Below are 14,596 nucleotides of genomic sequence, written 5' to 3'. Positions count from 1 at the left end.
TTTGGATCTATTACCTCCCCGCTCAGTCACAATTCTGTGTTCCAACAACAACAACAACAAAAAACCTGGAACAGTTAGCAACGCACAACGTCTCCCCCTCCCCACCAAAGAAATGCCTCATCCTCTCCGCCCCGCATTGGGTAAATGACAACGTAGCCCCCGTCCAGACCACATTAAAAATGGGAGAAAATAAAATCAATAGCCCAGCCTACATATAGTAGGCCTAGGTTATAATATGGAGCCTATCCCTCTCAGCTAAAGGAACATAAATATAGATTAGACGGCTATAATGACATTTAGCAGGGCGGGGGGTCTTTGGATATCGGCTATATGTTGTCTTACCTCCTTTAGTAATAATAGTAATCGCATTTAGTCATTGGTCCATTTCTCATTGACCGGGGTTGTCTTTCAAAAAACTTTTGCCTCTTCGGAGTTTTGAAGTGTCGCAGGGCTCCTTGGTAAAGAATCCTGAGCTCGTTTGGTATTTGAATCCCCTAAAGATGCCTCGGTCAATGGAGTATTTCTTCACCTCGTCAAATTCTCGCGCTTTCGGCGTATTCAGCTGACAGGTCCTGAGTAAGATGAGTTTGGCGTTTCCCACTGTAAGGTGTTGGTTTTCGCCGCCTGTAGGACTCGTTCCTTGTCGGTGAATCTCAAGAAACGTATGGTGATTGGGCGCGGTGGTTGTCTGGCTGCTGGTGGGCCTCAGTGCTCGGTGAGCTCTCTCGAGTTCTATGGGTCTGTCGGTGGACAGGTGGAGCCACTCGGGAAGTTTGTCTTGCAGGTAGCGGATCAGTGGCATGTTTCCCTCTTCTTTTTCGCCCAGATTTAATAGAACACAATTATTCCTTCGCCCCCTGTTTTCCAGGTCCTCTGTTTTCTCTTCCAGCTGCTCTATTTTTTTTTAGCATATGCTATTGTTTCCATGGCGTCTGTCAATAAGTTTTCCGTGGATAGGATTCGCCCCTCTGCCTCGTCCAGGCGCCCCGCGTTTATGGTTATCTTGTTGTTTATGTCAGGCAAAGCATTTTCCAGGATTGTCACCTTGCCCCCTATCGCACTGAGCTGAGCGTTAATGGCATCTAGTTTAGTGTTGAGTTCTGTACGTTGGGATCTCAGCTCAGAAAAGATGTCTTCGACAGAGTGCGAGGTTGGCCTTCGTTGGGCCTTGGGGGGAACGGGTCCTCTTGCTCCTGGCTAATGGCGCTAGCTTTTTCTGAAGCTAGCTGCTTCTTGGAGGCTTTTTCCGTCGCTAGTGCTCGAGTCCGGGTAAAAATGTCACCTGTAGTGTCGCCTTTTGTAGCCGCCATGACTTTTTGACTAAAGCTAAATGAGTTTAAACTTGAAGTGGAGGTAAGATTAGGAATTGGAAACTACTTGTGCGGAGCTCCTAGTTCATGCGGCCATCTCGTTCAGGGGTCACGTGATCCCCCGATTGAGGTTGTCTTGAACGTTAGTGCGATCATTAAGGAGAATTGTGAAGTGCACCTAAATGGAAATGTTCTCTCCTGAAATATGATTTGAGTGGTGGGTGGCATTTGGGACCGACAAGCACTTGAGATGGATACGTGCCCTTGAAATCCTGGGTCCAGACAAATCGAAAGGTCCTTCTTGTGTTCCGTGAATTCACACAGGTCACACAGTATCCGAATTCACAACCAGGAGTAAGACGACTGCAGCAGACAACTGTATGGCTCTGTATGACACAGAAATAATATATTGTGTATGTTGTCAGAATCTGCGATTTTCAGTGGCTTTCTTCCCATGGCAGTCCACCATTATATAAAAACTGAACTATTTATGATGTTCTACTGGGCATCATTATAATCCTTGACCACAAAACATAGTGTAGATGTCACCTTTTCTGTGTTAATGTTTGGCTCAGAAGATATGACACAAAATACATTTAGTTATGGCAGAATGAAAAACTGCCGTTTTTGCGATAGTCCATATCTGAACTAGAGGTCGACCGATTAATCGGAATGGCCGATTTAATTATGGACGATTCAAGTTTTCATAGCAATCGGAAATCTCTTTTTTTTTTTTTTTTTTTTTACACCTTTATTTAAATAGGCAAGTCAGTTAAGAACACATTCTTATTTTCAATGACGGCCTAGGAACTGCCTTGTTCAGGGCAGAACGACAGATTTTTACCTTGTCAGCTCGGGGATTCAATCTTGCAACCTTACAGTTAACTAGTCCAACGCTCTAACCACCTGCCTCTCATTGCACTCCACGAGGAGCCTGCCTGTTACGCGAATGCAGTAAGAAGCCAAGGTAAGTTGCTAGCTAGCATTAAACTTATCTTATAAAAAAACAATCAATCAATCATAATCACTAGTTAACTACACATGTTTGATATATTACTAGTTTATCTAGCGTGTCCTGCGTTGCATATAATCGGTGCGGTGCGCATTTGCGAAAAAGGACTGTCGTTGCTCCAATGTGTACCTAACCATAAACATCAATGCCTTTCTTAAAATCAATACACAAGTATATATTTTTAAACCTGCATATTTAGTTAATATTGCCTGCTAACATGAATTTATTTTAACTAGGTAAATTGTGTCACTTCTCTTGCAACAGAGTCAGGGTATATGCAGTAGTTTGGGCCGCCTGGCTCGTTGTGAACTGTGTGAAGACTATTTCTTCCTAACAAAGACAGCCAACTTCGCCAAACGGGGGATGATTTAACAAAAGCACATTTGTGAAAAAAGCACAATCGTTGCACGACTGTACCTAACCATAAACATATGCCTTACTTAAAATCAATACACAGAAGTATACATTTTTAAACCTGCATATTTAGCTAAAAGAAATCCAGGTTAGCAGGCCATATTAACCAGGTGAAATTGTGTCACTTCTCTTGCTTTCATTGCACGCAGAGTCAGGGTATATGCAATAGTTGGGCCGCCTGGCTCATTGCGAACTAATTTGCCAGAATTTTACATAATTATGACATAACATTGAAGGTTGTACAATGTAACAGCAATATTTAGACTTAGGGATGCCACCCGTTAGATAAATACGGAACGGTTCCGTATTTCACTGAAATAATAAACGTTTGTTTTCGAAATGATAGTTTCCGGATTCGACCATATTAATGACCAAAGGCTCGTATTTCTGTGTGTTATTATGTTATAATTAAGTCTATGATTTGATATTTGATAGAGCAGTCTGACTGAGCGGTGGTAGCAGCAGCAGGCTCGTAAGCATTCATTCAAACAGCACTTTGCTGTGCCTCAAGCATTGAGCTGTTTATGACGTCAAGCCTATCAACTCCCAAGATTAGGCTGGTGTAACCAATTTGAAATGGCTAGCTAGTTAGCGGGGTGCGCGCTAATAGCGGTTCAAACGTCACTCGCTCTGAGGCTTGGAGTAGTTGTTCCCCTTGCTCTGCAAGGCCGCATATTTTGTGGAGCGATGGGTAACGGTGCTTCGAGGGTGGCTGTTGTCGATGTGTTCCTGGTTCGAGCCCAGGTAGGGGCGAGGAGAGGGACGGAAGCTATACTGTTACACTGGCAATACTAAAGTGCCTATAAGAACATCCAATCGTCAAAGGTATATGAAATATGTTCTGAGCATGAAACTTAAACGTTAGCTTTTTACATGGCATGGCACATATTGCACTTTTACTTTCTTCTCCAACACTTTGACTTTGCATTATTTAAACCAAATTGAACATGTTTCATTATTTATTTGAGGCTAAATAGATTTTTATTGATGTATTATATTAAGTTAAAACAAGTGTTCATTCAGTATTGTTGTAATTGTCATTATTACAAACAAACAAAAAACATTTCAAAATCAGCCGATTTAATCGGTATCGGCTTTTTTTGGTTCTCCAATAATCGGTATCGGCGTTGAAAAATTATAATTGGTCGACCTCTAATCTGAACATATTCAGGGTCCCAAAGTGTACCAAGTTTCATGCTTTTATGAAAAGGTGAACATATCACCTAAAGTTTGGCACATATCRACTGGACTACATGGCAGAGCCTGTGGGGCCTATAGCCCCGTTCTCTTCTGAGCATGTGTAACTTTAGATGTGTTAATGATATATGGTTAACCAGAATTAGGTCTTGGTCAGTTTTTGGATAGTATGCAATAATTCCCCTGATTACTTAGCTAGCTTGCGCAAAGACATTATATCATATTCTAACCAGATTCATGTTTAATGCATTTTCTATTATTTCCTCAWTGAAAACAATATGATGCATGAAACATATCGATCTATAAATAGTATATCAATAAGTTATGCTAAGTGTTACCTTACATCCTTGCCAATTGTAGACAGTGTACAGTAGTGTTGAGCATTGACAGTAACTAACTTAACCACCACTTTTCCCCAATCACTCTCTCAGGTGAAGGACATCTCACTGGAGGCCACAGGAGCTTTGTGAAGCCAGCAGGACACAGTACATGGAGAGATGACCAACCAATCACTGTTGATGAGGGGAGTGGAACCTCAACCCAGCATGTTATTGTGATAGAGGTTAGTGTTACATCAAATTTACAGTACATCAAATGTGGCCAGTTTATTTCAGAAAGGTTCCCTTCGGCTATTCACTTGCCATAGTGGAGCTTGTGAGACTTCCCCACGACATTGTTATACAATACAACTCATGTACCGGTAATAACCTCTTCTCTTCTTGTGTCAGTCTGCAGATGCAGAGGCTGCAGGTCCTGGGGTCAAGCAGGAGAGGTCTGAAGGACAGGAGGACGTAGGTCACTGCAGAGACATCCAGACTGGATCGCCCCCTGAAGCCACGGAGGACCTCGCTGCCGCCGCGCCCCAGCCCAGGACCCGACGCAGCATCATGGAGGTCAGTGGAACGCCGAACGCCGTCCTCAAGTCCGAGACAGACAACGAGACTTTAACTGTAACACACAGYCTCTTACACACAGGATCTGACCACAGATCAGACCCAGAGASACTTTGTCTGGGGAGACTGGGCTGTTCTCCTGCTCCTGGCTCAGAGTATTTACCAGTATTTCACCAGAGCCAGAAGACTGTTCATTCCTGTGGAGATGGTAATGCGTTAGACACTGAAGTTGATGATCTGTCTTGTTCTTACACTACAGAGATGGACCATGGCAACATATCCTTGGGTTTAGAGAGACAGACTGATCTGTCTAGAGGGGACTGGAACCAGTACAGTAGTAGTGTATACTCTGAAGGGTGCCTAGATAAGAAAGGGGAGGGTCTGGTTGTAGATGACGTGACTGTGAAAGTTGAGAGTGATGCTCTTCTGATATGGAATGCAGACGAGACTCACTTAAGAGAAGGACACTCTCAGGGCATCAGTAGTGACTTCTTAGACTACAGGGAAAGCTTAGAGACAAATCTAAACGTCCCAACCCACTCCTCTTTACACGTGTTCAGGGATCGCGACCCAGTGTCCACGTCGATGGGGCCTTCCGATTCACACAGCCACATCCTTTTAGATCAGGAATTGAACTCAAACGACAGGGCTACAGACCAGACTGAGGGAGGGGGTGCAACATCAGGCAATAGTAAAGAGAAACGGTTCCTCTGCATGTTCTGTAACAAAAGCTTCAGCTGCTCCCAGAATGTGGAGATCCACCAGAGGGTCCACACAGGGGAGAAACCCTTCAGCTGTACCCAGTGTCACATGCGCTTCACCCAGGCTGGCACCCTGAAGAGGCACCAGAGGGTCCACACAGGGGAGAAACCCTTCAGCTGTACCCAGTGTCACATGTGCTTCACCCAGGCTGGTCATCTAAAGAGGCACCAGAGGGTCCACACGGGAGAGAAGCCGTTYGCCTGTACGCACTGCAGGAAGAGGTTCTCTGAGAGGAGATGCCTCAGGATACACCAGCAGAAAAACCATTCCACTCTATAACATAGAAAGTGTTGGATTCGGGGTTAAACTTGGAACATTGTTATACTCAGAAGTATAGGAACATTAGTTACAAAAGAGACATGAGGGGTGCCATAATGAAGTTTGGGAGGGGCTGAGTGCAGGGAAAACAATCGCATGTGACAGTACTGGTAAGGGGAGAAACCGTTGAAGGCTMATATCACTTAGTTCCCTGCTTAGCAAGAATGATGCAATGTTTTGAGATAAGGAGGAGACTCCACCCAAAGTGGAGTACCACCACRGGGGAAGCCATGACTGTGTCGGAATTACAGCTGTATCGACCCTTTGGGAAGAATTAAACTTGGTTAARSTYCTCTAGTGTCCGTGAGTTATTYACTCAAAATTAGAACATAACAAAAGTAACCATTCCACTCGATAGCTTCTGACATTTAGAYCCTGCATTCAAGGTAGACTCTGCGAGATGACATAGATGTACAAAGTAAACAGCAGCAGTGGGTCAATTTCCACAACAACTAAGGAGTGTTGAAGTGCAAGGCTCAGACATTGTAGGATATATAAGCCTAAAAAGTATATTGCATAGTGTTTGTACTGTGTAGGCCAGTGTTTACCAACTCCAGTCCCCCAACAGTACACATTTACATTGTAGCCCCGGACAAGCACACCTCATTCAACTCAGAGGGCTTGATGATTAGTTGACAAGTTGATAGTGCTACAATAAAAATGTTTAATGTTGGTGGTACTTGAGGACTGGAGTTGGGAAACACTGGTGTAGGGTATATGATGTTCACACATGCCTAGTACATTACTTCCATTCAACATGTTTTTTCCCCCAAGACACTTTATCAAGTTCATGCAGATGTTTAATTGAGACGTGYATGTGTGGTTTTCAGATGGTGTATTTCAAACTTGTTTCTGTTTAATAAACACCTACATGGGACTTTTCATTCTAAGACTTTCATTGAGACTCTCTTTAATATACATCACATCTGATCGCACCCTTTTCTGCATAAACATGACAGCTCTTTATAACCAATATACACTTACTAAATATACCTACACACTAACAAACACCTACTGTACATGTCAAAATAGTTTAGTCAGATGTTGGCTGACTTGACTTATCATAGCTGACTCATATTTACCCACAACATCATATTTATGTCCATCATGATGGGTTTAACAACAATGAAGTCAGTGTAAATACAGTATAGGACTCAAACATAGTGGGGATGGGTAAACACTCCAAAAAAAATGAAAGTATGTTTATCAGTGTGTGTGTCAGAGGGAGTGTATGTCTGTAATCTGTATTACCTCTCTTCCAGGAGGAGGAGGGTCYAGAGGTGCTGCTGGTGAAGGAGGAGGGGTATGAGGAGGGTCTGGGGAACCCTGAGGGGACCATGGTCATGGAGGACAACCAGACTACACCTCCTCCTGAACCCACAGAGGAACCAGCTGAGCAGCACAGGATCACACACAGTCTCACTGAGGTGAGCCCACTGAACTACTGTCTGAATGGTATTAGGTCAGTGTCTATATCCACAAAGTCTCTCAGGGTAGGAGTGATCTAAGATCAGTTTTGCCTTTTAGATCACAATGAATAAGATTATATGGAAAATATCCGAGATCAGCACTCCTATTCTGAGACTCTTTGTGGATACGGGCCCAAGTCCCGATGAATTTTGTCTTAAGTGTGGGACCATGTCTTTGAATTATCAAACCATTAAAGACTGTCAAGTCAAATCAACTAACATGTTTGCATAGTACTCATAGCAATCCCTCATTGCCCAATCAGAAGATTCTCTATAGCAGGGTGCTCATATCAGATTTCTTGATCCAACATCCTCTCACTCTGTATCTCTTACAGTCAGTAGACATGGAGGATGGGAAGCCTGATCTGCTGCTGGTCAAAGAGGAGGCGATAGAAGAYGGACCAGAGAGCATTGATCTGCTGAGTGGACTAAAGATGGGGGAGCAAGGTAAGGGAGAAATACATACAGTAATAGATCTTCAATGGGAATAGTGATGCACCTGGCTATTTGTTCTTCATTCATAAAATGAAATCAACAGAACTTATGTTTACATACAATGTATGAACTTGACCTGGTAATTGACCAAAAAAAAAAAAGTAGAATTCTGACAAAAGCCCATTTTATAACCTCTTCCGTTAGGTGGTTGGCTGGAGGCTAACAGAGACTGGGCGGCCAGCTTGGTTTCCCAGACCCAGGCGGGTCCAGCCAAGAATCCAGGGGACGACATCGCTGAGAAGGCCAGGACCAGAGGCGACATAGTGAAGGTCAGTGGATGGGACAGCGTCCTCAACTCTGGGCTGGTGAACAACACTGTTAACCACAACCAGAAACAGACAGGTGAACACAAAACAACATCCAAACTTGGTCTCCATGACAACAGACTGGCTGAGACCAGGGCGAGGCGTAGATTTGGTCTGCGAGGACGTGTCCTTATTCGGCTGGAGAGAACAGACACAGAGTTGGTTAGCGATGCTCCCTCCTGCTCCTATTAGTTGTGATTCAGAGAGACTGATGGCGCTTCAGGTTAACCCCCTAACAGGCCTTCAGCCTGCCTTCAATAGGATCTATCAACTGGAACATGGACCCTGTGACAACACAGACACTCCCTGGCCTTCGTCCTCCTCACACTCTCCTAATGTTAAACAATGCCAGTGCCTCAATACTAAATGGCTACACAAGCCCATTCACAAATGACAGTAGTAATAGTAACGCTATCAGTAGATCCAGTGGCAAAGAGAAGCGCTTCCCATGTTCATTCTGTGTGAAAGCCTGGATATCCACCAAAGGATGCACACGAGGGAGAAATCGTTAGGCTGCCACTTGTGCCGGGCCAGTTTCTCCCACTCCTCCAACCTGMAGTGGTACCAGAGGGTCCACACAAGGGAGAAACTCGACAGCTGCCCCCAGTGTGAGAAGAGGTTCTCCCGTCAGCACCAGCTGAAGATGCACCTGAAGGTCCACACTGGAAAAATGCTGTTCCCCAGTACACACTGTGGGAAGAGGTTCTCAGAGAGGAGCTACCTCAGGATACACCAGCAGAAAATGCACACGGCCCATGTACAGAGTATAGTGACATGTAGTGTAGAACTAGTTAGTTTGTAGTTAATTCTATTGGTTTGGGATTTAGTAGATTACTGGATGAGATGAACTGAGGAAATAATGAGTATGATGAGGCAGAGTAGAGGATATGGTTAGTGTCCTAAAATGCTTCACTAATGAAGTGTCATGTTTACGTAATGAAACGTCCCTTTTTCAGGACCCTGTCTTTCAAAGATCATTCGTAAAAAATCTTCACAGATCTTCATTGTAAAGGGTTTAAACACTTTCACATGCTTGTTAAATGAACCATAAACAATTAATGAACATGCACCTGTGGAACGGTCGTTAACTAACAGCTTACAGACTGTAGGCAATTAAGTTCATAGTTATGAAAAATGTGCAATGTCTGTACTGTGAGATGYCTAAGATAGCGCTACAGGGAGACAGGACGGACAGCTGATCGTCCTCGCAGTGGCAGATCACGTGTAACAACACCTACACAGGATCGGTACATCCGAACACCACACCTGCAGGACAGGCACAGGATGGCAACAACAACTGCCCGAGTTACACCAGGATCTCACAATCCCTCCATCAGTGCTCAGACTGTCCGCAATAGGCTGAGAGAGGCTGGACTGAGGGCTTGTAGGCCTGTTGTAAGGCAGGTCCTCTCCAGACATGACCGGCAACAACGTCAGCTATGGGCACAAACCCACCATCGTTGGACCAGACAGGACTGGCAAAAAGTGCTCTTCACTGACGAGTCGCGGTTTTGTCTCAACAGGGGTGATGGTCGGATKTGCGTTTTTTCGTCGAATTAATGAGCGTTACACCGAGGCCTGTACTCTGGAGCGGGATCGATTTGGAGGTGGAGGGTCCGTCATGGTCTGGGGCGGTGTGTCACAGCATCATCGGACTGAGCTTGTTGTCGGATCTCAATCCCATTGAACGTCTGGGACCTGTTGGATCGGAGGGTGAGGGCTAGGGCCATTCCCCCCCAGAAATGTCCGGGAAATTGCAGGTGCCTTGGTGGAAGAGTAGGGTAACATCTCACAGCAAGAACTGGCAAATCTGGTGCAGTCCATGAGGAGGAGATGCACTGCAGTACTTAATGCAGCAGGTGGCCACACCAGATACTGACTTACATTTGATTTTGAACCCCCACCCCCCCTTTATTCAGGGACACATTATTCCATTTCTGTTAGTCACATGTCTGTGGAACTTGTCAGTTTTACTTGTCACCGGATTGTAAAGCCCTTTTGTTTTAATGGGTTATTTTTGTATCATTCCAATGGCTCTATATTGTTAGGTACTTGATTCACATTGTTAGAGATGGGCTTGATTGTGGTTAACATTTTAGAATGTCATGTTTCTGTGTGTACAGCAAAGAGTTTCTTAGATAAACCTTTATGCTCTTCTGTTCAATTTGTGTTTACAGTCTGTAGTCCATGAAGACCTGCTGATATCCGGTGTTACTGGTGGGAGAGACTGGGCAGGTGAGGTGGCTGGTCACAAACCATGGCCCCGGATCCGAACCATGGATCAGGAGCCGTCACTCTTCCTTCCTGAATCGGAACCAGAACCCAACAACGAGGGACAGAGACTCCACCACACAGAACACAACCAGTGGACAGGTGGACTGAACAACCTCAGTTCTGGTGGTCATCAGAGTGACAGAGACTCCAAACAGGGATCCAGTCTGCAGCACAGGCCCTTCTCTTCACAGTCTCAGTGCAGGGATGGAGCTAGGCCTGGGGCTGATAGAGATAGACCCTCCTGTTCCTATGATACAAACACCGCAGTATCGATGATGAACAGAGCAGGTCACCCTGGGCTTCAGCCTTCACAGATAGTGGTGGGAGACCCCCCTGGTGGTAGTCTGTCTTCTCCTTCAGGGTCTCATCTAATGCCTGGTGGGGTCTGGGTTCATAGAAGGCCTAGGCCTGAATCTGGGTCTAGTCTTCCTCCAGGTTACCCCACAAATACAGACAGGGTCAGGATGAGCGTTCACCACGAGACGTACCTAGCCTATAACACAGCACACAATCCCAACAACACCCAAACAATGGCTAGAGGTCAAGGAGGGAGCTCAAACACTAACCCCCTGAGGGTGGTGGCTCCTGCTTCTACCTCCTCTGGTGTCATTGGGTCACAACATGGGAGGCCGAGCATTAGGACGGACGCCGACAAGCCGTATGCCTGCCCCACGTGTGGGAAGCTCTTTGCGAAGACTAAATATATGAAGCAGCACCAGACCGTTCACACCAAGGAGAGGCCCTTCAAGTGCAAACTATGTTACAAGAGCTTCTCCTTCTTGAGTTACCTCATCAGACATAGGCGTGTCCACAACAGGGAGAAATCGTAGCTATTCTTTAGCTGAAACATTATAGTTATCATTAAGTGTACTGGGGTCAAAGTTTTTGGGGGATTACTGGGTCCTTTAGTTGATCATCTGGGGATGCTCACATGATACAGGCTTGTTGTTTGGTGTGCTGGCATAGCCAAAAAACACTGACATTAGCAAAAAACTAAGTTGTTTTCATGAATTTTTACAATACCCTACATTTTTTGGACTTCGTACCTGTGGAACCTAGTGGAAACCCTTTAAATCTCGGTCCTTGCCCTCCGGGGTCCTTGCTATACGGAATCCTTGGGATGTTTGCCTTTTGTTCTATTCATAACAAATTAGTTATAACACCTTTAACACATTATTTGGCATAGTCAGGTTGTACCTGTTCCTTTCTGTACTAAAAAGGTGATAACATCTGTTAATAAATGAGAAATAATTTCCTTTTGATAAAGTTKACAATTTATTTGCTTGTTTATCATTTAGAATTTAACATGACTTTAGTTTCATTGGCTTCCTTCGGGAGGGGGGGGGAAGATTCATGAAAACTTTGTATTTTGCTCATTTAAGTTTGGGGGTTAAGATACATTGTAGAAATAGGGGTTTAGCCATAATTATGACTTTGTGGCTGTGGAAACTAGTGACGACCGCTTTAATGACACTGATCTTGAATAGGAAGTTTGATGTGTAGTGTGGGCATTGGGATGGGTGGAAGAAGTGGGGCCTAAAAGGGTAATTGCGTGTTTAGACTCTGCTACKAGCCTGGTCGTGCTGAGAGGTTAGTCAAAAGGCACGCCCAGACCTGATAACAGCTGTTGATGGCACTTTATAGGGTGGGGCAGAAAGGGAGTAAGATAGGTTTTCTGTGGGTCCCAGCTCATGTTGGGGTAGGGAGAAATGAGGCAGCAGAGGAGGTAGCAAAAGCAGCTGTGATGTCAGCAGCCGTGGTGTGATCATAACAACATACAGGAACTCAAGTCATTYTGTTCACCTGATCTAGAATTCCTCACAATCAAATGTCGACCGCATTATCTACCAAGGGAATTCTCTTCGATTATAATCACAGCCGTATATATTCCCCCCCAAGCAGACACATCGATGGCCCTGAACGAACTTTATCTGACTCTTTGTAAACCACACACCCTGAGGCTGCATTCATCGTAGCTGGGGATTTTAACAAGGCTAATCTGAAAACAAAACTCCCTAAATTCTATCAGCATATCGATTGTGTAATTTTTACATAATTTCCATAAATTCCCATTATTAAAGTGGCTGGAGTTGAGTCAGTATGTGGCAGCGGCCTAAATGTTAGTGGGGCTGTTTAACAGTCTGATGCCTTGAGAAGAAGCTGTTTTCAGTCTCTCGGTCCCTGCTTTGATGCACCTGTACTGACCTCGCCTTCTGGATGATGCGGGTGAACAGGCAGTGGCTTGGGTGGTTGTTCCTGGATCTTTATGGCCTTCCTGTGACATCGGGTGGTGTAGGTGTCCTGGAGGGCAGGTAGTTTGCCCCCGGTGATGCGTTTGCAGACCTCACTACCCTCTGGAGAGCCTTACGGTTGTGGGCGGCAGTTGCCGTCCCAGGCGGTGATACAGCCCGACAGGATGCTCTCGATTGTGCATCTGTAGAAGTTTGTGAGTGCTTTGGTGACAAGCCGAATTCTTCAGCCTCCTGAGGTTGAAGAGCGCTGCTGCGCCTTCTTCACAACGCTGTCTGTGTGGGTGGACCAATTCAGTTTGTCCGTGATGTTACACCGAGGAACTTTCCACCTTTTCCACTACTGTCCCGTCGATGTGGATAGGGGGTGCTCCCTCTGCTGTTTCCTGAAATCCACAATCATCTCCTTTGTTTGTTGACGTTGAGTGTGAGGTTATTTTCCTGACACCAACCCGAGGGCCCCTCACTCTCCCTGTAGGCCGTCTCGCGTTGTTGGTAATCAAGCCTACCACTGTAGTGTCGTCCGCAACATTGATGATTGAGTTGGAGGCGTGCATGGCCACGCAGTCGTGGGGAACAGGGAGTACAGGGGGGGCTCAGAACGCACCCTTGTGGGGCCCGGTGTTGAGGATCAGCGGGTGGAGATGTTGTTACCTACCCTCACCACCTGGGGCGGCCCGTCAGGAAGTCCAGGACCCAGTTTGCACAGGGCGGGTCGAGACCCAGGGTCTCGAGCTTGATGACGAGTTTGGAGGGTATAATGGTGTTAAATGCTGAGCTGTAGTCGATGAACACAGTTCTCACATAGGTATTCCTCTTGTCCAGATGGGATAGGGCAGTGTGGTTGCGATTGCGTCGTCTGTGACCTATTGGGTCGTAAGCAAATTGGAGTGGTCTAGGGTGTCAGGTAGGTGGAGGGTGATATGGTCCTTGACTAGTCTCTCAAAGCACTTCATGATGACGGAAGTGAGTGCTACGGAGCGATAGTCGTTTAGCTCAGTTACCTTAGCTTTCTTGGGAACAGGAACAATGGTGCCCTTTGAAAGCATGTGGAAACAGCAGACTGGGATAGGATTGATGAATATGTCCTTAAACACACCAGCCAGCTGGTCTGCGCATGCTCTGAGGACCGCGGCTGGGAATGCCGTCTGGGCCTGCAGCCTTGCGAGGGTTAACACGTTAAATGTTTTACTCACCTCGGCTGCAGTGAAGGAGAGCCCGCAGGTTTTGGTGCGGGCCGTGTCAGTGGCATGTATTGTCCTCAAAGCGAGCAAAAAAGTTATTTAGCCTGTCTGGGAGCAAGACATCCTGGTCCGTGACGGGGCTGGTTTTCTTTTGTAATCCGTGATGACTGTAGACCCCTGCCACACCTTTGTGTTTGGCTGTTGAATTGCGACTCTACTTTGTCTCTATACTGGGACTTAGCTTGTTTGATTGCCTTGCGGAGAGAATAGCTACACTGTTTGTATTCGGTCATGTTTCCGGTCACCTTGCCCTTGTTAAAAGCAGTGGTTCGCGTTTCGTTTCACGCGAATGCTGCATCAATCCACGTTTCTGGTTTGGGAATGTTTTAATCGTTGCTGTGGTACAACATCGTCAATGCACTTTCTAATTAACTCGCTCACCGAATCAGCGTATTCGTCAATATTGTTTGGACGCAATGCGGAACATATCCCAATCCGCGTGATCGAAGCAGTCTTGAAGCGTGAATCAGATTGGTCGGACAGCGTTGACAGACTGAGCGATGGGAGGAGGAGCTTGTTGTTTTGTTTCTGTTTGTAGGCTGGAAGCAACAAAATGAGCGTGGTCAGCTTTTCCGAAAGGAGGCGGGGGAGGCCTTATATGCGTCGGGGAAGTTAGTATAACAATGATCCAAGGTTTTACCAGCCCTGGTAGCC

General features: G+C 45.7%; 3 protein-coding genes across 5 annotated transcripts in view; 2 read left to right on the top strand and 1 right to left on the bottom strand.

The window, feature by feature from the left end:
- Positions 1 to 11,698, top strand: part of LOC139023652 (uncharacterized) — a 13,792-nt gene extending 2,094 nt beyond the window's left edge. The window contains exons 2-7 of the mRNA XM_070437178.1: positions 4,365 to 4,495; positions 4,662 to 4,826; positions 7,169 to 7,333; positions 7,711 to 7,822; positions 8,015 to 8,139; positions 10,353 to 11,698. Of these exons, the coding sequence (XP_070293279.1) occupies positions 4,365 to 4,495; positions 4,662 to 4,826; positions 7,169 to 7,333; positions 7,711 to 7,822; positions 8,015 to 8,139; positions 10,353 to 11,279 (1,625 nt within the window). The 3' untranslated portion in view covers positions 11,280 to 11,698. The remainder of the gene's footprint in view (positions 1 to 4,364; positions 4,496 to 4,661; positions 4,827 to 7,168; positions 7,334 to 7,710; positions 7,823 to 8,014; positions 8,140 to 10,352) is intronic.
- LOC112067942 (uncharacterized) overlaps positions 1 to 14,596 on the bottom strand; it is a 539,689-nt gene that overhangs the window by 173,431 nt on the left and 351,662 nt on the right. The gene's annotated exons all lie outside the window — the stretch shown is intronic.
- Positions 1 to 14,596, top strand: part of LOC111958455 (uncharacterized) — a 320,242-nt gene that overhangs the window by 113,914 nt on the left and 191,732 nt on the right. The window lies entirely within an intron of this gene.

This window comes from Salvelinus sp. IW2-2015, linkage group LG34 (assembly GCF_002910315.2).
Source record: "Salvelinus sp. IW2-2015 linkage group LG34, ASM291031v2, whole genome shotgun sequence".
In the NCBI taxonomy this organism is placed as follows: domain Eukaryota; kingdom Metazoa; phylum Chordata; class Actinopteri; order Salmoniformes; family Salmonidae; genus Salvelinus; species Salvelinus sp. IW2-2015.
Note: the sequence above shows the minus strand (reverse complement) of the source record. Positions and strands in the feature narration are given on the sequence as shown.